At 36.4% G+C, this 27,378-nt stretch overlaps 1 protein-coding gene across 1 annotated transcript in view; it reads right to left on the bottom strand.

The window, feature by feature from the left end:
* LOC131675344 (disintegrin and metalloproteinase domain-containing protein 11) overlaps positions 1 to 27,378 on the bottom strand; it is a 2,271,363-nt gene that overhangs the window by 297,257 nt on the left and 1,946,728 nt on the right. Inside the window, exon 16 of the mRNA XM_058954276.1 lies at positions 23,363 to 23,450. Within this exon, the coding sequence (XP_058810259.1) occupies positions 23,363 to 23,450 (88 nt within the window). The remainder of the gene's footprint in view (positions 1 to 23,362; positions 23,451 to 27,378) is intronic.

The following is a 27,378-nucleotide window of genomic DNA, read 5'->3' as shown; positions in this document are numbered from 1 at the left end:
CCCACACAGACATACAAACACTGCTGCCGAAAACTGATAACACCCGGAGACACACACACATAACACCTGGGTATACATTTACACCACACGACTGAGGGGGAGTGCTCCAGGAGACGCTTCGGAGACTGGCAACAGAGCACGAAGCTAACACGTGGGAGCGAAGGCGGCCATTTTGAAAAGCAATATAGACTAAGCGAGAGCGAGTAAGACAGGCTAAACAAGAGCGAGCGAGAGAGACCATATGAAAGCGCGCGAACTAGAATAAATACCATACTAATTCAAACGTAAATGCGATGATTAGGGTGCTACGAAGATAAAACCGACATACAATTATTGTGTCATTGCAAAATATCTAGCGATGCGATTTGGAACATGGAACATACTGATAAAAAAATTAAAAAATACTTGTATGCGGCCGCTACAATCCCTTAAGTGTATTAATAAGCGACAAACAACCTGACAGATTAAATTGATAATTGATTAATGAAATTTGAACCTCTGACGAAACTCGCCGGTGACGTCACGAGTAATAAGCGAATTAGAATAAAATTTTATTTCCGTCCGCAACGAAAAATAAATAGGAGTAAGGGTAGATCTTTCTCATCAATCAATGCTGGCCGACTTAGTGGGGGTGAGAGAGGGTAAATAGTAACAAAGTAGGAGATAAAATGAGGGCACTGTTACTTTCCTAATTTGCTTATTGATCAATGATGAAATATTCGGAAGGCGCTATCAATATCGAAATTAGTATATCGGCCAATAATAGCATTTTTTCTCGGAAAGAGAAGAGGAAAAAAAATCTTTGACAGCGAAAAGCCGTTTCTCGTCCATTTTGCCGCTGATCGCTACAGCTGTAGGAAGCAAGTACGAGATTCGTTGAGAAGTATCTTGAGTTTGTCGAGTGTCTTCAGCAGTAATCTGTAAGTAGGCAAAGTGCCATTCACTAATAATAGTTGCGAAGTGCGATACGTGATTTCTCGTGCGAATAATCCCGTCGGAAGTGGATCTGTCGTCGCCGGGAATATAGTGCTCTGATCGAGTCTTGCTGACCACCCGCCATTTTTCGAACTAGCATGAGTGAGAGAATCGAAAAGGAATTTAGATATCTAGGTGCAGTGTGAATTACAGTTACGAATTGGGGATCGAGCTGTGATGATGCGTCATCACTTAAATAATTATTGAGCTCACAGGAGATCCGCTGATGACGCATAGCTCACCCGCGTACATCCGAGACCTCACGATTTATCACTCCTCAGGGTCTACCAAGCTGGTGCGCACGACTTTTGCGCCCGCGTACAACCACTCGCGCACTTACGACCCGAACCGATACTCCCTCAGAAAGCTAGACGTCGAAGAAGATTGCAGCTGAAAGCAGCTAATCCTAGCAACTACTGTTCAGTTAGAGAAGACCTGGCTAGACAAAGAGAGAGGCAACCGACCGCGTGAGAGCGAGCGAGACAAACGATACGAGACCGATCTGACGCGAGTGAGGGGAATCGAGGAAGATAGCCGATAACTACGCGAAACTGACCGACGAGTACGATTCGACTAGCCAATCGATAATAGGATAGGGGTAGATCGGCGAATGAGCTAAGATGACGTTACTTAACCAACCAATCGGTAAAAGGTTAGGAGTGATTTAGCAAATATGATAAAACCGACGCTATCTGCTTAACAAATAGGGAAACTAGGCTACAAGAACTTACCATTCATAAAATTACGCGGGCCAAAAATTAGTAAAATAGATGGCGCTGACATCCGACCTAGCAACAGACCAACCAATTAGGTAAAATCTCGCGATTTTAAGGGGAAGTAAGATAGGAGAAGCGACGCAACGCCGCGAAACGTCGCGCCAGTAGACGACTAGCAGCTGAGCCGCAGAGTAGCCGACCAGCAATAACCGAGAGTAGCCGTTCAGCCCGTTAGGCTCTGGAGTCGCACGGACACCTAGATTGCGCGAGTGAGTGAACAGTAGAATACCACGGAAGCAGCAGCGACAACAGCATACTCAGCCGCAGCAGCAGCAAACGAACGGGCGACAGCAGGATAAACGCAAAGTGAGTACTTCTTTCTCACCCTATTATCATACGTGACCGCCTAGACTTCGGGCGTTAACGGGAGTGCTGTTCGACCTTCGCACGATCGATGAATTTTACGCGTATGCTAGATTGCCGCCTGAGCCATATTGAGATTTGCTCTAGAACGTCGCATATTACTGGGAGTGCCGTCTGACCTTCGCGCGATCGACACATCTCTCGCGCGCGCGTCAGTTTGCAACCGATTTTTCTTTATATGATCTTGTGAGTTTTCGTGCATCGAACGAGCTTTCTGATCTTCGCACGGATGACGAATTCCTCGCGCGCGCGTCAGTTTGCCACTGATTTCCTTTGTGCAATCGTTAAGCTCATATGTAAACATAAATATTGCCAGACCTTCTTGATCGCCAAGTTCCTCGCAATAGCATTAGACTTCCGCTGATGCATTTGTACCGTCGTAAATGTTCGCGTATCAACAGAATCCTATATGACTGCCACGCAATCCCCGATCGTCACGAAAGCGAGTTAAAGTCGCGTCACGGTGCGCCACCCGTGCCCTTAGTAAATTTAGGCGAAGCAGACCGTCGCGAATAACCGATTAGGAGTGAGCACGAAAAGCAACGCGAGATAATTGACCTTGGGCTAATCCGGGAAAACAAGTCTAATTACAAATAAAGATGAATCCTTGCTAAACCTTTGTTGTCATTGACTTTATCCGTTTGCTTTTACCATATGCCCCGTAGCTGTCGTGATCGAATAAGCGAAACTAGGAAACGCGTCGACACCTGGACACCACTTTAATCCACGTAATCGGTCGACCTGAATTCCCTACTGCCCTTGGATCGTCAACGAGACATTCTAAGACGCCGATCCAATTACCCGCTGCCGAGACAAGAGCCTTGGCCCCGACAGAATGACTAGCAATCGGGCCGCAGCCATGGGTGGTTAATATCCCCCCCCCCCCGTTTGATTCTCACTCGCTCGTTCGATTCAGGACTTCGCACTCCCTTTCTTTCTAACATCCTATAGGTAGCCGCACGAGGTCAACGTACGACGAGGGAAGCAACGGAACCGCCCGAGCCACAGCGACCAGAACCCAGCCGATCTGCAACGCTACCCGCCCTCCTAACGCGAGGACGGTAGCTGGCGCCCAATGATCGATCATCAATAATACACTAGTGGAAAAAATGAAAGGATCAAAAAAAAATTCCAAATTTTTTAACGCTTTTTAACTGGCTGTATTTACCTTGAAAATGGTCGTACTCGAATTTAAAAAAAGCGTTTTCAAGTTTGAAGTTTCTAGTTTTGAGATCTCTTAATCAAAAAATTTGTCAAGCAACATGTTTTCCTCAATCCTCATGAATACCAAAAAAAATTTTTTTATGGAATTTTTTCAGTTTTTTTTTAAGCGAGTAAGCTTAGCGTTAGAAAAAGACGAAGATATGTTGAAAAAATTATACGAGACTATGGAGAAAAAGGAGTTGTTTATTTACCATTGAGAAGGCTCGAATTTTGAATTTAAAAATTAAATTAGTATAATGTGTAAATGTATACATAGTAAATAAATTTATATTTAAAATTTTAATTATGTCTTTAATCCTAATTTAATTATTCCTTCAAATCCTTTTTTTGGAGAGGTTGAAGTAATTACTTATGCGTTCTTTCTGCTGAGTTTCGACTTAGTGTAAAGGTCTCATAAGCCATCTTAGTAGCGGAAGCACCTCACAGGTGAGAGCGATAGTTGGGGCTCTCACCATTCCCTATTAAAAAAAAAAAAAATAAAGAGAGAAGGGGGCGATGTCGGTGGCTCGAAAAGCGAAGAAGTGGGGTTATATTCTAAAATAGCGATAAGATGTTAATAGGAAGCCCATTTTGTTCTAAGCAGTTGTAAAAAGAAGAAATAGTAGTAGAAACTTAGCCATGCCAGCTATAAGAGACAACAGGAGATCTCACTCCTCTTCTAAGCATGTATGGTTTGCGAAGAAAGTTAAAATACATCACCTTCCATACGAAGAAAAATACTCTAGGAAAGGTATTTGGAAGCAGATAGCAAGACATCACGAACGTTTCCAATGACGTATTGCTGAATTGAATAAAGTTATATCACGAATATTACTCAAGAAACGTATATTGATGACGAATCGAATGCTTGGTCCTATATTAGAAAATCATCACACTATATATATGTTAAATAAAATGGAAATCTAATTTAAAGTAGAAGGAGGCGGTTGTGGCGGCTCGAAAACTAAAGTAGCGGGGAAAGGTTTTAAAAGAGCTGTGAGCCTCGAAGAGCTTCATTCTGTCTCAAGAATCGAGTAGTAGTAGTAGTAGCAGCAGCAGTAGCAGCAGCAGCAGCATCAGTACCAACAGCAGTGAGAGCAGTAGTAGAAGTAGTAGTAGAAGTAGTAGTAGTAGAAGTAGTAGTAGAAGTAATAGTAGTAGAAGTAGTAGTAGTAGAAGTAGTAGTAGAAGTAGTAGTAGTAGAAGTAGTAGTAGACGTAGTATTAGAAGAAGAATACGTAACATTCTAGATCTCTTTACCTACAGCAAGATGAATTTTGAAATGTTGAATAACATTGGAATGAAGCTTTTCGATATACTTCCTGAAAAAAGTCATTATGAATTGCATGAAGATGAGAATTATCTAATAACATTCATGAGACAAGATGAATCTCGAATTATTCTTGAACTCAATTGTGAGTTCGAAATTGTTCTACCGGACCGAATGTCAAGAGCGATAATTCATCATTTGGATCTTTTTATTTATCTTTCTGATAGAGTATAAAAATATGCATTATTTATTCAATATCATGGATGTGATCGATTTCAATTTAATATTAAGTAAATGTATTTGTATATCTTATTATATCTCAATAACGATTGTATTATATAAATTTATTTTCTGGAGAGATAAATGAGTCATTAGTGTTTCTACTAAAGCAGGTTTCGATTTGTCTTAATGGACTCACTAGTGCCGAATATAAAAAATGAAAGTACCTCACAGGTAAGAGCGAAGGTTGGGGCTCTTATCCTTAAATAAAAAAAAAAACAATGTAATATTTATAAATGAAAACAATTATTTATTTAAATACAAGCTAGATACATATAAATTTATATTTGTAATTCATTCTTGTATAGTTTCCTTATTTATCCAAGAAATATGAGTATCATCAAAGCCAAGCCATTTTACGAAGATTTCATTACCCCGTCTTCTGAGAATTTTTTTTACAAGATAAATGTCAGGATACATAGCTTTCTGTAGTTCTTGCTCATAAAAACCACCAACAATGGGATTTTCTTGATAATCTAGTAGGTAATATGTTACAAGTTTAGTTCTCGAAATACAATGAATAGTAAAAATTTCTGTAGACCAATTAGGCGTATATCCTTTTTCAAAAACGTGTTTAGATTTGCTCACTCGCACTTTATCTCCTACCTGGAAATTCGGTTTTTTGAAAAGACGATGATAGTAAGAGAATCGTGTCAAGACCTGCATTTCATTTTCTTTAGTCACATCTTTAGGCTTCATATTTATTCTGCGATGTTTTTCATTATTGTAAAATTCTATTAAACTGGGGAGAAAGTCAATCCACTTATAATTTCCTATTAAACTGAATTTTTTTCAGATAGTATATTATATTACATTCAGTCGCGATGTCGCCGTCAGGCGGTGCGGAAGTGCAACCGCCTGACGCATCATCGCTACATAAGCATTACAAGTGTCATCCAAATACAAAAGTAGGAGCAGTTGTGTGTTTAGTATGTGGAAATTTCTATCATACGAGTGAAATAGTAGCAAAAATCAATGCAGGAAATGCAATCAAACTAATAAACAGTTCATTCATAATATGCCAAAAGCATCCATATTTTGCACTAACATCAAACTTGCCATATGGGGACTTAAGTGAACAAGCTAGTGCTTTCATAACACAATTCAAACTTGTAAGTAGAGAACAATTAAAACAGGAAATATTAAATGAGCTTGTGCATGAAAAGCAAATTTTAAATGAAAACGATGATCATATGGAGGTAACACAGATCAGTGAATTGGATGAATTACAACAATTAAAAGCCGAAAATAACCTATTGAAAGAACTGTACAAAGAAACAAAAGAAAAAAATGAATTGCTTAATGAACTACTAATTAAAGAAAAACAAAATAAAAATGCAAATACTAACATTATGAGAAAAACATATGCTGAAACAATTTCACTACCAAAACCTAAACCCAAAAGAATACCAAGATTAATAATAAAGAAAAAGAGTAATGATAACATAAACTTAAAAAATCAAGTAGCACATTACTTAATTAAAGACAAAAACATACAAACAAAAAGTGTAAAAGTTAAAAATACTGACACAATAATTATCAACTGCATGACTGAAGAAAATGTCACAGTATTAGAAAAAACTTTACAAAAAAAACTACCGGCACTTACTGTTCTAAAAGAAGAAATACGTAAACCGATAGTTAAAGTAGTAGGAATTTCTAAAGCTTTCACAACAAATGTAAAAGATATAGAAACTGATATTAATGCAAGAAATTTTAGTCAATACGAAGAAAAGTGCAAAGTAAATCATGTATTTACAAATGAAAAAATTAAAACAGTAACTGCAATAGTAGAAGTTCCATCTATTCTATATAAATATATAAAAAACAATAGTAGCAAATTATTTGTTGGATGTCAAAACCGTAGAGTCTTTGACGTCATAAACACATATCCGTGTTACAACTGCTCAGGTTTTGGCCACGGCGGCGGAAAGTGCGAAAAAGCAAAAAAAGAGCCAACGTGTTATAAATGTGCTGGCAAGCACCAAGCAAAAATGTGTAGTAGCAGCATACTCGAATGTCCAAACTGCATTTTCCAAAATGAAACATATGGTAAAAACTACAACGTAAACCATAGTGCAATCGACAGCGAAATATGTGAAGTTTTAAAAATGAAAATAAAAAGGTATATTGAAATGACAGACTATCCAATTCAACCAACTTATCAAAGATTTTTTGGTAGAATAAACTTTGAAACAAACACCCGCAAGATATATAACCGTCAGAGAATAAATAGCAGTTTATCGTTATCATCATTATCTACACCAAGTCCAACAGGTAATAAAACCAGGAATACTAAATAGTTTTCTGCAATATTACAATATGGATAACAGTTTATATGATATTATATTTGAAAATGAACATAAAACAGATAATATTGATGATCTAAACAAATATATATGTAAAGAAAATAATATCATTCTATGTATAAACATCAGAAGCCTAAAAAAAAAATTACAATAAATTGCTAGTATTTCTGAAGAACCTCGAAAAAAAACGATATACAATAGTATGCACAGAAACATGGAATTTAGAAAATCATGAAATGTTCAATATTCCAGACTATAAAATATATTACAATAAAAACAAAATAAACAAATCAGATGGAGTTGTTTTGTATATGAAAGAAGAAATCATCGAAAATACAGAAATTCTTGAAATAGATAAATTAAAAATAATTAATTCTAATATTACACTAGAAAATAATAAAAATTTGGTGCTGTCTGCAATTTACAGATCCCATGATTTATCTAAATCTGAATTCCTATTAAATCTCAAAAAATTATTGAAAATAAACGAAAAATATAAAAACAATATTTTAATGGGAGACTTTAATTTTTATATATTGAGAGAAGAAATACTAGATCAAGATTTTTTACAAGTACTGCTAGAAAATGGATATTGCCCTGAACTACATACCATAACAAGACCATCCAATATTGATATTAACAAAGGTACATGTATAGATAATTTCTTCGTTAAGCTAGAAAAAGTCAAATATAAAACTTACGTCCTCAACGTACCCTTCAATGATCACTACCCAATAATGATGAGTTTAAGGAATAATTATAAATGTACACAAAAATCCAATTTTAAAATAATAAACTATTTTAAACTAAAAAATAAAGCCAAAAGAACTGTTTGGACTGACATACAAATTATAAAAGACCCTAATCTAGCTATGAACAAATTAATAGAAAAAATACAAACATGTATTACGGCATCATCTAATAATAATAAACACAACAAGAATAAAATGAACCCAAGGAGTAATTGGATAACTAAAGCAATAATGATATCATGTGTACACAAAGAAAAACTTTATAATAATTGGAAAAAAGATCCCAATAATGCAACAAAAAGAGAAAAATATAAAAACTATGTAGAAACTTTACAAAAGACCATAGATTTAGCTAAAGAAAAATATGAAAAAAATCAAATCAAAACAAATCAACACAATCCACGAAAACTATGGAAAATAATCGTCAACAAAATTGGGAAGAAAACAAAAAAAAACAATAACATAAATCATCTATTAATAGGTAATAATAAAATTTTTGACTCAAACGACATTGCAGAACAAATGAATACATTTTTCAGTACAGTAGGCAAAAAAATATGTGAGAATATTAGACAACCAATAAATAGTAACATTACTCTACCATCTATGAACAACAACAGTATTTTTCTACATTTAACAAATGGAATAGAAGTTCAACAAACAATAAGAAAAATGGGCAACAAAAATGGAGGATCTGACGGCATCAACACTCAGGTACTAAAGATGATAATAAATCACATAAGTGATCCGTTGACCTATATCTTTAATTTATGCTTACAAAAAGAAATATGGCCTGATGAGTTAAAAAGTGCTGAAATTACTCCTATCCAGAAAACGAAAGAGAAGTATCTACCAACAAATTATAGACCTATATCTTTAATATCAAATATCGCCAATATTTTTGAAAAATTAATACAAATCAGGATTACAAGTTTTTTCAACAAACATAATTTATTTTCTAATAAATAATTTGGTTTTAGAAAAGGTGTTAGCACCAAAAATGCCCTATACTACCTAACTAACTCAATATACAATCAGCTAGACAAAAGTAAATCAATAGCAGCAACTTTCTTGGATCTAGCAGAAGCTTTTGACATTGTGGACCACAAAATTCTACTCAAAAAACTCTACAGATATGGAATTAGAGGAAGTGCGTATGAACTTATCAAAAGCTATCTAAGTAATAGGAAACAAAGAGTTAAACTCAATGGTAAATATAGTCAATATCAACAAGTCAACATTGGCGTACCACAAGGTACAATATTGGGACCTTTATTTTTCATAATCTATATAAATGATAAGTTACAATTGCTTCCAAATGATAGTGTGTCGGCTTTTGCTGATGACACGGTAATTATCGTGAAAGGCGAAACATGGCATGAAGTCGAAAGAAATATGAACTTCTACTTAAACAAAATATCCATTTGGCTAGCATTGAATAAACTGTCACTAAACATTGACAAAACAGTATATATGGCTTTTGGAAATAACTGCAATAGCAACTCAACATATCTACATATAAATATAAAGGGTGCACCCATACGAAAAGTTGATAACACTAAGTACCTTGGAGTGCATTTTGATAGCCATATGAGATGGGACCTGCATACAAATATGCTATACAATAGACTAAAATATCTAACTTATATTTTCTACTAATGATCTAGGATAATGAATACAGATAATCTACGTATGATTTACTATGCACTTTTCCATAGCATAATAACCTACGATATTATAGCATGGGGTGGAGCATACATTGGAAGACTCAAATATATACAAACTCTACAAACACGACTATTACAAATAATAAATAAAAACAAGTTTATAAATGAAAAAAATCCACTAAACATAGATCAAACATTCACCATGGAATCTCTAGTGTATCACTATGTCAACCTGCAAGATATGTTCCTGAAGAAAAATTCCGTAACAAGGAAAAAAACTATACAGCCCCTTAAAAGAAAATTAACAATCAGCATTAAAGATAGCTATACAAGAGCTTTAGCCACCTTCAATCAACTACCTGCTCACCTCAAAACTTTAAAGAGCAATATAAAAACAATAAAGGATAAAATAAAAAAATGGATAAAAGGCCATCCATTCGAGATACAGGAATACAATGAACCACAAAATACACTGCAACAATTTACAACAAATCTATAACAAACTAAAGCAACAAGGGAACTTTGATAATAGTCTAAATCCAGCCTTGGAAGTCCATGTGGATGTGGATAAGGATAAGTTTCTCTTGGATATAAGGACATATTTGTGTTCACAAGGCACTTGTACACTTCATCACAATCGTTCTCTTCGTCGAATGTCTGAATATAACATGAAAAAAATGAAAGTATCAAATAACTACAGAAAAATAATAGAAATGATTGCAAATGTGATTGACAAAGTATGTAACTCACAACGGATAACTATTAATACCAAAACAAAAAACGGACTCAAGGAGGGGAAAAGAAACGAAACTTACATTCTAACAAAAACAGATACAACCAACATAAAATTCATTAATAAATGTGAATACTGCACATACAAACAATTAATTGGTAAAAAACATATACATTTCATAAAAGAAGAAAACAAAGAAGATCATAAAGAACCAAATACAGATAAAGTAAGATATAAACCCATAGAAACAGTATTTAAACAAATATATGACATTGCAGACAACAATAGTATGCAAATAGAAACAAGTAAACCACAAAATCCACGAGGAAAACCAATTCTACAAATAAATAATATTCGAATGACATATGGAGATATCAATAATCTTGGTAATAATAAAGCATTATTATACTTTTATAGAGGTAACAGAGGATATCAAACTTTCACTAATTCATTGTACTCACTTGAACAACAACCTAAATATAAAAATTTGATATTCTTAGATGACATAGTATTCATAGCAACATGTAAATGCGATTCACATAGACAGCATACTGATATGTTCCCTCTCTATAAAGTCACGTGTGCTACAGGACTTACTTGTCCTGTTAGACTAAATACATACGAAAGAATATCATACGCAAGAAAAATGAAAGCATCAATGACGACAATCGTAACGGCCAGACAAATGTAATCAGATATTGGTGATAGAAGAACAAAATCGAAGATATATGTGAAGTAAGCTTTTATAGGAAGCATTCTTGCTACCAATATTAAGCCATACCTCATCTGTGAAATATTATAATCTATTATACAAACCGACTCTTAGTTTTAAGTTTTTTTTCATTTCTTTAAGTGTATAGTAGTTTTATAATACCAGACCAGCGAACAAGTTTATCCTCTGCCGAGTTGCAAAATTGTAATGTATAATTGTATAATTATTACTACTTGTTGTAATATTTTGTACTATACTCTGGTTAATAAATAAATAAAGAAAAATATCAAGAATTTAGTACATATAATTGCTGCCATCTATGTCTTAAATTTCTTTTAAACAAACTATAGAAAAGACAACTAGTATAAAAAATACTCATTCGACAAATGACTATCATTTGATTGAATCTGTCATGGAGAATACACTGACATTGAGTCTCTCGGGAACAACATCCGTACTTGAATCATATTATTTTCCACCGATCGAATTGATACCAAACAAAAAATACGTTCTTGGTCTAGTTGAGCTATTAACATTTAATTCAATACCAAACATTGACGTTGGTTATAATAAATTTTACATTGAAGGTTGTGACGAGAGCAAGCAGTACGCTTGCTCCTCGTCTGCCCTCCTTCTCTCTCTCCCTCTTATCGCTCGGCATGGCGACGTGGTCAGCGTTGGGCGCATATATTTATTGCGCCTAACCACTGGCCTTTATGTTTTTCCAGCCGCCGAAGATTGCCGAGCAAGGTTGAGAGCGACCGAAGAGGCAAGAGCGCAGCGGTTATGAGGCAGAGAGAGAGACAGAGAGAGAGAGAGAGAGAGAGAGAGAGAGAGACTTAGCGAGCATACTAGAGTGCGCGCCTATGCACGCACTATGCAGGTTTGGACCGGCGTGTGACGTGCTTTTGTCGCACGCCGCCTAATGAGTGGGCTTGGTGGGAGAGCCCGGCGAGAGTGCGAACGCTGACCATGCGTCAAGTCGCGTGATCTAGTTCCCGGAAGAAAGTTAAGGAGAGAAGTTGGAAGTAGCAGCGCAAAGAGAGAAAAAGAAGTACACGTGCAGCAGTGACCAGACCAGGGCGAGACGAGGCAACGTGTGGCGACAACACCTGCAGCAGGGCATTCAGTGTCGCCCTCGCCACCGTGCACGGCATGACTTCCGGTGGGTTCATCACGGGCTACGCCGAGGAAGACGTCCAGCCAGTGGCCAGGTCAACTCCCCGTTGCCGGCTCATCGCCAAGGACAAAGGTCAGGTTATCTCTCTCTCCCGGTATTTCTCTCTTTCATGGTGATGCGCGGCCACGTAGGAACGATAGGTAGCCCGGCGATCACTTGCCGGCTACGCTCATCGTAATGCGGTAGAGAGGTTTCGACGTATTCTTTCCTTTGTAAGGAGGCAAATGGTCAAGGCGATTTAGTCGCCGGGCCATTCATCCTCCCGCGTTAGTTTAAGTTGTTCTGTACATGTGCACGTGATGTAAACTTTATTATAACCGATTTTGTATTTGCTTGTCTGAATAGATTTAAGTTGTATGTTCTAATTAAGGAAAATTATTTATTCGTTTGACCTATCCTCTCGTTCCCCGATTGTTAAAGAGCGAAAGTGCCTCTCTTACTCTCCCCTTAATAAATTGGTGACGTCAGTGCCGAATAAGGCGCTGCCCTCGTTACAAGGTCAAAAAGCTATCACTTTACCGACTGGTAGCAACGAAATAAAAGATATTGGAAGCTTTCTCAAAAAAGCATTAGCACCTAAAGGTTTATCGTTTAGCCTGAAACGAAATAATAATACTTGAAGTGGTGTCATTCAGTGCAGTCAAAAATCACATTTTGAACCAGAAGATTCTATTAGATCAATTTTAGGCGTCACTAAACGCACGCTCATTGAAAACAAAACAGATAGTTCTAACTTACCCGTCACTATACTCAAAGTCAACGCTTTACGTGTAGAGTGTAATATTACTACAGGCTCTTAAATAAACGAACGCAAAGTACATACTATACATAAATTTTTCCCAGCAGTCCCTGGATATAAGATTATAGAAGTTCCCTCTCTCGTCATTTACCTTCCTGTCGCTGTGAGGAGTATTGATCATTTTCAAGTTCGTATAGTTGTTCAAGACGGAAATCTCGTTAACTTTCGAGGAGAAGTTATCACAATGCGAATACATTTAAAGACGATATCTTAGTAATGGGTATCATTTACAATATAAGGAGCGGTTGAGGTTATATTAAAAGACAAAAATGTCAATCAGCAGCTAGTCAACAGCGAGCTATCAGACCGCTCACACCTCAGAACATTCAATTCCTGAAAAGCTTGAGACTAAAAGTTGTCGAAAATAGTGGAAGAAAATATTGTGCATATTAGTGTATTGTATAAAACAACAACAACAATATGGAGGGAATTCTAGACATTCATTCAGCTGTCGCTTTCGATGAGTCTATAGCTCATTATAAAGTTCATGCGCATCTGCCTTATTCATCATCATATTTCAATAATAGCGATGAAATCCATATAGCAATTCAACATCAAGATTTATCTCTGCTTCCATCACGCTGTATGATTCATATTTGTGGTAGGTTGACCAAGCCGGACGGTACTACGCCAGTGGAGAACTCTTTATTAGTCAACAACGCCCTCTGTCACTTGTTCGAGCAAATACGATATGACATAAATGCTTTTGAAATTGATAAAGTTGTGACGAGAGCAAGCAGTACGCTTGCTCTTCGTCTGCCCTCCTTCTCTCTCTCGCTCTTATCGCTCGGCATGGCGACGTGGTCGGCGTTGGGCACATATTTTTATTGCGCCTAACCACTGGCCTTTATGTTTTTCCAGCCGCCGAAGATTGCCGAGCAAGATTGAGAGCGCCCGAAGAAGCAAGAGCGCAGCGACTATGAGATAGACAGAAACAGAGACAGAGAGAGACAGAGAGAGAGAGAGAGAGAGAGTTAGCGAGCATGCTAGAGTACGCGCCTATGCACGCACTATGCAGGTTTGGGCCGGCGTGTGACGCGCGACCAATTAGCGCTTTTGTCGCACGCCGCCTAATGAGTGGGCTTGGTGGGGAGAGCCCGGCGAGAGTGCAAACGCTGACCATGCGTCAAGGCGCGTGCAACAGTTTCCGGAAGAAAGTATCGGGGAGAAGTTCGAAGTAGCGAAGAGAAAGAAGCAGCGCAAAGAGGGGAAGAAGTACACGTGCAGCAGTGACCAGACCAGGGCGAGACAAGGCTACGTGTGGCGACAACACCTGCAGCAGGTCATTCAGTGCCGCCCTCGCCACCGTGCACGGCACGACTTCCAGTGGGTTCACCACGGGCTACGCCGAAGAAGACGTCCAGCCAGCGGCCAGGTCAACTCCCCGTTGCCTGCTCATCGCGAAGGACAAAGGTCAGGTTATCTCTCTCTCCCAGTATTTCTCTCTCTCATGGTGATGCGCGGCCGCGTAATGCGGTAGTGAGGTTTCGACGTATTCTTTTACTTGTAAGGAGGTGATTGGTCAAGGTGATTTAGTCGCCGGGCAATTCATCCTCCCGCGTTAGTTTAAGTCGTTCTGTTCATGTGTGCGTGATGTAAACTTTTATCATAACCGATCTTGTATTTGTTTGTCTGAATAGATTTAAGTTGTGTGTTCTAATTAAGGAAAATTATTTATTCGTTCGACCTATCCTCTCGTTCCCCGATTGTTAAAGAGCGAAAGTGTCTCTCTTACTCTCCCCTTAATAAATTGGTGACATCAGTGCCAAACAAGGCGCTGCCCTCGTTACAAAGTGAAAAATGTAGGCTTAATGACCCTCATGAAAAATTGGCTTTAACTCAATCCATGTCAGAGCTCTATCGCTGAAAGTGCCGGATGGAATGATGATAACAATGAAGTTCTAATATCTAATGCTCTAGGTTTTTTTGATGTTACTATCCCTCTTAGTATGTTGATGGGCTTTGCTGAAGATTATCGGAAAATTGTAGTCAATGTTAAGCATGAACGTATTCTCACAAGATCAAGAGATGATTTGAATGCTATTTTAAGTATTCCAGTAAGGAATCCTGATGCTTCAGAAAAATCAAAAATTACTTTAACTAAGGTTGAATGGTTGATACCATATGTGATGGTTGCACAAATTACTCAATCAGATTGAACAAGATCGTGTAATTACAATGAGTTATTGTACTTGGGAAATGAATGAGTATCCAAAATTACCACGTACATCAAAGCATGTTTGGAGTGTTAAGACTTCCAATCAATTGGAAAAGCCTCGCTTTGTTATTTTGGCTTTTCAAACTAAACGTAAAAGTTCAGCGAGTGTTAATTCTAGTCATTTTGATCATTGTAATATTAGTAATGTGATGCTATTCCTCAATTCACAATGCTATCCGTATGGAAATCTCAATTTGAATATCAATCAAAATCAGTATGCTGTTCTCTACAATATGTATACTAATTTTCAAAACGCTTATTATGGTAAAGAAAACTAGCCGTTACTCAATAAAAAAGATTTCATTAATAAAGTGCCCCTAATAGTTATAGACTGCCCCAAACAAAATGAAACATTAAAAAGCGCACCAGTCTATATTCGCCTAGAATTTGAAACTCTGACTGATGATACCGCAGCCTCCTGCTTAATATTACACGATCGTATTGTACAATATAATCCAATTAGTGGTGATGTTAAAAAATTAGTTTGAAATTAACAACACGTTATGTAATCAATGTATACAATGCTTTTCAATAAAAAAGAAAATAAATTATATATATTGTTGGAATTTAATAAAAACTACCTATAATCATACTATATAGTGACTATGACGCCCTATACTTTCGATTGGTGAGGTATGGTGACTATGGCGCCCTCTACTTTCGAATAGTGAGGTATAGGCTTTATATAAAACAAACACGTGCCTCTACTCTTATAACGGGTTTAGGAACTAGTAGAGTTCACATTAACTTCAGCATCTTTTCAAATAGATTTCGTAATAGATTTTCAAGGCTTTCAAAGTTTAAACGAGACTTTTGTTTGTAAAGAACTCGCATATCTACCATTAGATGTAGATACTGTTCCAACTGTGTTCTTCTTCGAACCACCATATCATTGGTTTCAACTTCCTTTCAAGTGTCGAAAAGCGAATCATTTCTTAGAAACGTGTCATCATGGTTTATTATGGAGATCCGGTTTTATTCCATATAAAAATTTAGCACGTGTACTAAACAATCATTTATATAATTCTAGAAATATTTATGTAAAAGGATTAAAAAAGAAACAATAGTTACACAAAATTTTACCTGAAAAGTAAGTATTTTTATTTTTTTTGTTAGAAATTAAAATCATTATTAATTAAAAATTTTTTTCCTTTTTTAGAAAAATTTTAGAACTTGAAAGCGAGATGAGATGTCCACCAATGAGCGCATTACCTTACCCATTAGAAACAATATGTACATATCATTACAATAAACCAGCTAACTTTGGATGTGCCGTTACAGATGCACAAAGATTGTTTTTATGGATAAAAGCTAGACGAAAGCAATCTGAAATGGAAGGTATTGATGAAGTTGACAATATTACATATAAAAATTCGATTAGAATGGTTTATAAGTGGTTTCAAAATTTTCGGAGTGGCCATATGTGCACAAAAGACGCTGAACGTTGTGGACGCCCTATTAAGGTTACCACTTCAGAAATCATTGATAAAATCCATGATATGGTGATGGCTGACAGAAGAGTGAAGATTGAGATTGCTAGTACTGTAGGCATCTCGAGCGAACGGGTACATAATATTTTGCACCAACATTTGGACATAAAAAAGCTATCCGCTAGATGGGTGCCGCGAATGCTCACGATTGACCTAAAACAAGATCGTGTGAAGTGTTGCAAGAATGGTTTGCAGCTGTTCCAGCAAAATCCGCAAGACTTTAAGCGTCGTTTCATCACTGTAGATGAAATATGGATACATCACTACACTCCTGAGACCAAAGAACAGTCTAATCAATGGGTTACTAAGGGGGAATCTGCTCCGAAAAAGGCGAAGACAATTCCTTCGGCCGGGAAGTTTATGGCGACTGTCTTTTGGGATTCGCAAGGAATAATCTTCATTGACTATCTGGAAAAGGGTAAAACCATTACAGGCAAATATTATTCATCGTTATTAGATCGTTTGAAAACCGATTTGCTAGAGAAACATCCACGATTGGCCCACAAAAAAGTCCTCTTCCACCACGACAATGCGCCAGCTCACGCCTCAGCAGTTCTGGCCGCAAAATTGACGGAGATAGGGTTCCAACTCGTTTCACATCCCCTCTATTCTCCAGACTTGGCTCCGTCGCACTACTATTTGTTCCCTATTATGAAAAAATGGCTGGCGGGGAAAAGATTTTATTCAAACGAGGAGGTGATTGCAGAAACGAATGCCTATTTTACAGACTTAGACAAATCCTATTAATTGGAAGGGATTAACAAACTAGAGCAGCGCTGGATCAAGTATATAAGCCTAAAAGGAGACTATGTTGAAAAATAAAAAGGATTTATTAAAAAAAATCAAGCAGTTTTTATTTTTGCACGGACTTTTCAAACGACCCTCGTATACCTCATGGCGGCGCATCTTCAATGCATAAGCTACATCGATTTCCTTTTAGGTACTCAGCGGAAGATGTCAAAGGTACATCAAATGCCTTTTAGACACTCAGCATGGGGTCTCACTCTGTCGAAGGGGCCCACTGGCACGTGGGAGGTGTCAAAGGTATATCAAATGCCTTTTAGATACTCAGCATGGGGTCTGACCATAAATTAAAAGGTGTCACAGTAGTGACACCTTCATCTGGCGGCTCCTTTGTGTCCCAGAACATGCATGGCTTATCTACTAAGTTGTCCTGTATATATAATATATATATATATATATATATATATACACTGCCGGCCAAAAGTTTGGAAACAGTGTTGAAAAAATATGTATTCATGAATTAATTAGGAAATTTATTGATTCACTTGTTTGAAACATAGTATAACAACAAAAAATGTATATTTTACAACAAGAAAAAATATATCTAGACAACAAGAAAAAGTGTATCTAGACATAAAAAGAAAAATACAAAAGTCTATAAAGAAAAGGTATTAATATATCAGATTTTTTTTTCATCAAAAAATCCACCCTTGCTTTTGATGACTGCTCTCACCAACCGTGGCATTCTTTCGATAAGTTTGTCCAAAGTTTCCTGTTCCAGAGAAGCCCACGCCTCTCTTAGCTTCTCCCATAAGTCTCCAGCGGATGTTGGACAACATTTTCTTATTTTTCGATCGAGATCTTCCCACAGAAGTTCGATCGGGTTGAGGTCTGGCGATTGCGGCGGCCATGTCATATTTTCCAAGACACCATCAGCTTTTTTTTGCTCTAAATAACTGCGGCAGAGGATCGACGTATGTTTTGGGTCGTTGTCTTGCTGGAAGACAAAACCACGGCCGGGTCCTCTTAATCCAGAGGGAATCGCATGACGAACGAGAATATTTTTATATTGCTCTTTTCTCATTATTCCATCAATTTTCACTAAATCTCCGGTTCCATGGCCAGAAAAACATCCCCACACCATCACTGAGCCACCTCCATGCTTCACAGTAGGCACTATACACTGAGGTGTCATTTTTTCGGACGCACTTCTTCTCACATAAATTCTACGTCGAGAGCCAAATATTTCATACTTGGATTCGTCACTCCAGAGCACATTTTTCCATTGATCCATCGTCCAGTTTCGATGCCTTTTAGCCCATTGTAGTCTTTTCTTTTTATTCTCTTTACGTAGTAATGGTTTTTTCACTGCAACACATCCTTTGAGTCCGGCAGCGTTTAATCTTCTTTTTACAGTTGTTAGTGAAACCGGTTTTTCACGACTTCTGTTGATGTCTGCGCATATTTCGGGAGCTGTTAACCGTCTATTCCGTTTACTGGTAACCACTATATGCTTACCTTCGCGAGAAGTAGTTACTTTTGGACGTCCGGTTCGAGGACGATCGTGATGATTACCCGTGTCTTCAAATCTTTTGATCGTTGAATGCACACCTTTCAATGAAATTTTCAATTTTTTGGCAATTTCACGATATGAGATATCTTCATTATGTAATGCCAATACAGCTCCCCTTTTTTCAAGTGGAATTTCTTTACGTTTTCCCATGACTGAGCCGTATAATATAAATATGTAAGCCAAAACTTTTACAAATTCCTAAATAAAAAAAAATATTCGAGACAACTTAAAGACGCTTACAGTTTTGACTCAAATGAGGGAAATCAAATACAAGACTTATAAAAAAACAATACTGACAAACCAAAGTAATATGGATAAAAGTTTAAAGCCAAAAAAGGAAACAAAAGTAGAACATCACAATAAATTTCTCATCGATAATAAACTCTCATATCGTCAATATTATGAAAACAAACGGACTGGCAAAAATTCTAAGTTCATACTACTTTTATCTAAAACCTTAATCCTCAAGTTACCTGGAAAGGCTTGATTCTGTGTCATTATGAGCAAAAAATACTTTTTTCGAGGCAAAACTCCTGGAAAAATACATATTTCGAAATCAGAACGAAGTGTTTCCAAACTTTTGGCCGGCAGTGTATATATATATATACGTGTCGCATATCGTTGCTGTTAACGTGGTGAACAAATATTAAAATTCGGTTTGATTGCGGTTAACCAGGCAAACCAAGATTGAAATTCTATTATAACAGTTTCTTTCTATTCAGTGAAATAGGCCAATAGAATATGATAACATATGTAACTTGAGTGAACAAAACAAGTTTTGCAGTTCGAACTACATGAATAGTAAAAAACGGGATTGTAGATATTCTTATAAAATTGGAAGTTAGTTCTAAAGCAATTGTCATAAATAACGAAAAATAGTCATAAATAACGAAAATATTGCTGTAACAGGGTTTCGGGGATGGCTTTTAAAGGTGGTTTCCGGACCCCAAATTCCTTTTCTAGCACAACGACAGTATAATTCTCTCATTAATTTTTAAGCGTCATAGTAAATGAAAAATCAGCGAAATTGGTGATTGGCAACTATTTATATAGCTGTAGTAAGGTTTAATGGTGGTTCACCGTCGAAATATTGATTAACGAAAAAAAACCGAAACTGGTCAATATGATTTTGTCATGTTCTAGATGAAAATTTATTTTTTAATTTTTATGATCATTTTGTGATTCTGTATAAATCAACACAAAAATATAATTTTTCCCCTGTACATTGTAGGAGTTGCAAACTCACGAGTCCAAGACTATGCGGTTTCGTTGTTTTTTAAGTAAGAAATTTTTTCCATTTTCTTTCATCAAAAAATATTCATTACAACCAAAGTTACTACTCTTTAACTGTTTTTAGGGGTGAATATTGAGGGTGGTTTCCACCTCCTAGGCAGTTTTTTCCGCCGATAAAAAAATACGTGTCTCTTATTTTTTTATAAAGTACAACATATCTCTATTGCAACAAAACTGAAGGCGGACGGTTGGGAATGTTCCCTTGTAAGTATTATATCATATAGTATATTTCAAAGGTCTAGGCCTAGAACAAATCCCTGAGCGACTCCTACAAAGATCCGTCTAGACACCGTCTCATTTGTCGTCTCGTATCTAATCCATCTGTTTCATAAGTACTCCTCCATTACGCGCATCAGGAATGAAGGCACTCTGTATGTTCGGAGTGCTTCCAAAATATCCTTTCACCTCTGTTCCTCTTTGTTGACTTGCATCTGCTGGGCACAGTTTGCTTACTTCATTTGAATCCGGGAGATACCCGGTTATAGTCCTCGGTAAAACCTATCTAGATAATGGTTTAACCATTTATAGATCGCCCCTCTTCTCACTCTCAGACGATACCCATTTATAGGGTAGGGCCCTCATTCATCATGTGGAGCAAGTTTGGGTTCATGTAAGTGTGTGCGTGTGATGAATGGTTGTACAGATCAGTAAGGTACCACTATTCCACTGTGAGTCATTGCTTTCTCTTAGCCGCGTCCGCTGTAGCATTGTTGCCAGGAGCACTGACGCAGCTAACAAAGTTTCTACAGAGTACGATCATGGACGTTGAAAGTTGGCGTTTACCTAGTGAGAAGTTACCACCCACTCGGCCAGTCCTGCATTATTGTTATTATTATTGTTATTGTTGTTGTGAATGATTAATTATGTAACAATTCTTAACGAATGAATTAAGTTAGTATAAAATAACACTCATTGCTTGCACCTTGCCAAACATTGACTAAATCGTCGGCCCGGCGCAATTCTTTTACAAAGTATCAAAGGCATAGGTGGAATCTACATTACCCACAGTAGGAACCAAAGGTACGATTTACCTGTTTCCGGTAGGAGCCGCCACACTCTTACTTGACAGACTGTACACACTTAAATTAGACGCTTGACTTCGTTGCTTTTTCATATCCGATAATTGCTGAGTTGTAATTACACAACTCAGCACTCACAAAAATTTCGAAGAGTGCATCGTACTGCTAATCAATGCATTCGATACAGTGTATGGTACTGCAGAGCCTAACATAAATTTATGTCATATTCTAACAATCTTATATAGAATATGATATGGAATAAAAGTCTGCTTTATTTTTCAAATTAAAAAATATAATATTCATGATTGTGCATACCGTTTTGGATTATAGAACTAAACATTATAACATAATAACTTTAACGCCAAAGTTGAATTACGACTTTTAGTTTGTGACTTCGTCTGTTATCCTTAAATTTTCCCTGCTCTCGGGAAGGTATATTGGCCAGTGTTGAGGGCATACTGAACATGCCCCTAACTACTGGCCTTTATTTCAGCCACCAATGATTGCCGGATGAGGCTGAACAAGTCCGAAGGAGAGCGTCTCGAAGGGAATGAGAAAGCGTCGCAAGGAAGAAAGTGAAAGAAAGAGAGAGAGAGAGAGGGAGAGAGAGATAGACAGCGCACGTACGAAATATGCAGGTTTAGACAGTTTGTTGAACAGTGGCACGTTTGCTAAGGAGTATCTGTGTTGTAAATATCTTTAGTTTTATTTTCTTGAGTTTTACACTGAGCAATATGGCGTCATCGACATTTTGAGTATTTTCATTTTTAATTATCGTGTTTGCCGTCTGTACTGTGGAGTTCTGTGTAAACTTTTTGCAGTCGAGTAATATTTTGCAGTTTGCTCTCCTAAGTTACAAACATAGCATGTTATTTTGTCAGTAGATAGATATACGTATGTAATGAATAGTATCTTCATGATTTATATAAATTTATTTGACAGCTTGTTTACGTCAGTTGAGCTAATAAATAATTGTCGAAAACTGAGATTTTGCAAGAAACCAGTTTCGTCGAAACCTAGCCTTATAAAGGTCATGCTGGAATTGGGAGGAAATACCTCTATGTTTTCATTCCTTAATAATGATGTCGTATAGAATACACATTGGAAAAAATTACTCATTTGAACTTTAACACGTAGGGTCTCACTTTCAAAGTTTTACCGTTGATTTCAACGTTATTATTTCCCTCTTTTGTTAGTTGATCGACTAAATTTATTTTGTTTAAGTAGCAGCAAAATCTGTTCTGCGATATCTTTGATGCAGCAACAATGTTAATGGGAGCAGTTTTAGTGGTGATGGCGTTCAAATATATTTTTATATCTACTCCTTGAACTGCGTCGGTAACTATTGCTTGACTTTTCCTTGGAAACATGCTATTAGTCATTACTTTGGAGAGCATTGATCCTTCTTTCTTTGTGTTTTACGTATTTTTTGAATTTTTTGCACTGTTAAAGAGTTGGAAAGCCATTGTCTTGATTTATTTCACTGATAGTTATGATTAGCTTGTAAAACTTTTTCGTAAGGTAATAGGATATTGCAATACGAGACAAAGCACGTCGTGGACTTACCGCGTCGCAAGTATATAAACACTCGTATTGTAAGCTGAAGAAACAGCAAACACATCTTATTTGCACGACAACTCACACCGTACTACCTTCCTACGGTTTGAAAAAAACTTTTAATCTATAACTGATGAAAATTTGGCTCCCTATATATAATGATCTTATTAATGATACAGATGATACGTTCTTTAGCTGAATAAATTAATTGACAGATAAACGATATCTTAAAGAAAAAATTGGATGTAACATTGCTTTTCAATCTTTTGGAAAAGAAGATATAAAATGAGAGTAATTATAAATTCGTATCAACCTATGTCGAGACCGTTCTAATAATAATTCTAATAATAATTTGATGAACTAATCAGTGAGTCATTGACTAAGGATTATCTGTCTAATTATATTTTAATGACTACTCAATAATATGACGTACAGAAGTTTTAAACTTACCAAGTTATCACCACAAGGAGATCCATCTCGGACTAATCCAATACTTAATATAGATTTTTCTATTTCTGCTTTATCTTCCATTGTAGCTCTGAAAGAAACAGAAAGCCAATTGAAGTGGATCAAAAAATAACATCAATACATTATTATTTTGTTGTAAAGTTGATGTGAGAAACGATATCAACGTGGTTTTAAATGATTAATACCAAAGCATAGCTTATGAACAAACTACAATTACTATTATAGATTGTTTAGAAGCTCCATAGAAAAATAAATAAGCAATGTATACTTTAGGACAGTTATATAAGAGATCGCGCGTGGTAGAGAGCATTTCCCTTCAATCACTCGTTCTCTCTCTCTCTCTCTCTCTCCTCTCTCTCTCTCTCCTCTCTCTCTCTCTCCTCTCTCTCTCTCCTAGAAATATCGCGAGTCCCTGCCGAGCGCTATATAAGCCTTAGCCGATTTAGAGAGAGATCAAGACTCTGAATACAGTTGCTTGACTTCTCAAGTATCTTACTCCGTCAACCTACCTGCTATTTTTATTAATTTTTGATTGATAGAATTAATAGACATTTTGAATTGATTATTACTTTTCTTTTTCAGTTATATATTAACTATAGAACATTTTATCTATGATAATTATTCTTTGTATTTCGAAATATTTAGTTGTATTTTTGTATGTATGATAATCAACTTCAGCTATGCCATTTGATTTATATTTCTTATACCTCTCTTAAATCAAACTAGTTAATTTTTATATATTTGCAATAGTACATACAAACTCAGTACATACATCCTTAATGGAATAGGTAATTCTTTCAATAGACAGTACCTCATATCACTTTCAAGATGAATGATTATTCTATCACTGAAAAATAAATATTTAATATGAATTTTTATTTCTAAACAGTATATGATTATAAAATTTGTTATACTTACTTTCCAAATAGTACTTTTTTAAACCATTGATTCTTTTTTAATCCTTTTACATAAATATTTCTACGAGTATGTAAAAGATTGCACAAAACACGTGATAAAATTTTATATGGTACAATACCAGATCTGCAAAACATATCATGATGATTTATTTCTAACCATTTATTCACTTCACGATGTGTGATAAGAAGCTTAAGCCAATTATATAATTGTTAAAAAAAATATATTAGAAAAAGTATTAATATCTCATGATAAATAAGCAAATTCTTTATAAATAAAAATATTAATTAAGACATGAAAATCTTGAATATTTAAAAGATAATCCATTTTAAAAATAGAATGTTGCATGAACTTAATAGGATACTGAAGCCGTTATGACAATTTATGTATTGAAAATGATTGTTTTATGCAGGATGGCTAAATTTAATAGATCCATTTGAATATCTGGATTGATGAGCGTTTTTTCGAAAAACGTTTCATACAAAGTTACTTAACTTTTGGAGGTCATGTTTTGGTGACCTTGGATTTGATTTTGAACATGATCCGTTAAGGTCATCACAAAGTTAATGTTTTGTTAAAATTAGAACCGTTATTTTTTATCAAGGATTCAGATTCTACGTGAAATTCTATGTTCAAAAGATGTAACATGTATGAGGTGGGGTTAACCCCCCCCCCTTCAACTTTAAAGTCATTCCAAGATCAATGTTCTATTTTAAATGGGAACCTCTATTTTTTATCACGAATTTGGATTATATGTGAAATCTTACGTTCAGACGATTAAACACGTGTAGATCCATTTGCCTCTCACTATAATTCTTTTTTACCGTGCTTTTTCGTTTTGCACTGTTCTTATCCACGAATCGCTGTTCAAAATTGTTCCATTTGCTGCAAGGCATAGATTCAAACGCCCTGGAAATAGCTCTGCAAGCTTGGCGGATGCGAACTATCATATCCTGCCTCGTTATTGGCTGTTTTACGTAAATAATATTCTTCAGATATCCCCAAAAAAAATCAAAAGATGTGAGATCTGGTAATAAGCTGATCAGTTACCTGGATCTCTTCATCTGAGCCATTTTCGTCCATAAGTCACGTCCAAAAAGTTACGAATAAGTCGCACGAAGGAGGTGCTAAGCCATTCTGCTGGAACCATATTCTTCTTCTTATTTCTAAATCAAAATTTTCTAAAATTTCTGGTAATCGATCCCTCTTCAACTCTAAATAGGTGTTAGTATTAACGTTTCCTTCGAAAAAATAAGGTCCGATCAAATAGCCATTCGCTATATCACATCATAGTATAAAACTCCACCGGTGTTGTCAATCGACCGTTCTGTGCCAACAGCTTCCTTAATTACTTTAAAAAATAAAAAAATAATTTCTTTGATGTTGGATTAATTTTACAACTCTTCATTATGAAATTCTTAGTAGCTTGTACTTACGGTATCCGGGAAGAAAAAAAAAGTTTACTTGAAAACCCGCAAAACTCTAGATACGAGATTTTATTAGTTATTATTTTAACCATTAGAATCCAAGACAATGAAAATCCTACCTGATCCTTTTATTGAAATATCGATATTTTTATAACAAATCATAAAATTTTCATTCATATATATTTCATATATATATATATATACACACAACAGAAAAACCTATCATACACATGTTTAATAACTTAATATCTTACTATATAACTTACGGGTACAATCACTATAAATTTTTACATTAATCTCAAATATATTTACATTAAATTAATAATATAATATATTAAAAAGTGAGTTTTCATTCCTATAAAAGTATTCTCAATCTATTAACAGTAAGTGTATGAAAGATTTTGACTTCGTCGTAGGCAACACAAAGAGCCTTGCTTATTTTTTATGTTTTAATTGATCGTTATTATGGTTTGTGACGGTAAACGACTGGTTTGCGTTACCGTCTCGATCGCGCGGCTGCCTGCGAGGATAGCACCTACCGGCCCGGGTAAGTCGAAAACGGGAACTCGGTCTGAAATGGGAAGGAACGCACGCGAAAAAGAAAGGACCAGTGGGAAAGCACCTTTATCACCGGTAACAACGTGCAGGAGTCCAGGAGTACTAACGCTAGAGTTGCGCAGCTAACCGATAATCGCGAATAACGTGTCCGAATCGAGGAGTGCCTCTAGCATCGGCAAAGGCGTGCGTGTGTGTGAACACCACAAGGAATGTGAACGTTAAACGGCCCATAGTTCTTTGTTGTTGCTGCGAGTTCGAGTAGCTAGCTGAGACGCCATCGGAGGCCAGCCACGAGATTGCTGAATCCGTCTGATGGAAGCAGCACGACGACAGAGAGAGCCTCGTGTTTAAGCGGAATAATGACTACCTGAGCCACGCGCTAAACTACGATATTGAACTGCTCCCCTTGACAGCGCGAATAAGGTAAGCGCATAAGGTAAGCTGGCCAGCTTCGCGTTATTGTTTCGATAAACGACCGCGCGTAACATCTTTGTTCTCCCCTTACACCTGAGAATACAAGAAAATCGGCGGCGAGCAAACATGCAAGCGATTAACTCGACCGATTGTAAGACTGTCGCATACACCGTATAAGCGTAAATGCGCGGGCTAAACATGTTGTAGATTACATAATAAATAAACTAGTCCATGTATAATTGAAACGATAATCTATTGCTGTCTTTGCTATTAGTAAGTTGGTTGACTGACACCTGTCCTCTCCTGCTCTCCGGTTAGTTAATAAAATTGATTATTTCGATCTCGCCACACGCATTCCGGTATGACTGCGCATCGGGTAAGACAAAGAAATTAAAACGAAATTCACATCCCGTTACAGGTTGCTAAATATACACTGCCGGCCAAAAGTTTGGAAACACTTCGTTCTGATTTCGAAATATGTATTTTTCCAGGAGTTTTGCCTCGAAAAAAGTATTTTTTGCTCATAATGACACAGAATCAAGCCTTTCCAGGTAACTTGAGGATTAAGGTTTTAGATAAAAGTAGTATGAACTTAGAATTTTTGCCAGTCCGTTTGTTTTCATAATATTGACGATATGAGAGTTTATTATCGATGAGAAATTTATTGTGATGTTCTACTTTTGT

This window comes from Phymastichus coffea, unplaced genomic scaffold, assembly GCF_024137745.1.
Source record: "Phymastichus coffea isolate CEN01 unplaced genomic scaffold, Cenicafe_Pcof_1.1 PCOF00019, whole genome shotgun sequence".
NCBI classification, from domain to species: Eukaryota; Metazoa; Arthropoda; class Insecta; order Hymenoptera; family Eulophidae; genus Phymastichus; species Phymastichus coffea.
The sequence above is the reverse complement of the archived record's forward strand: the minus strand, read 5'-3'. Positions and strand labels throughout refer to the sequence as shown.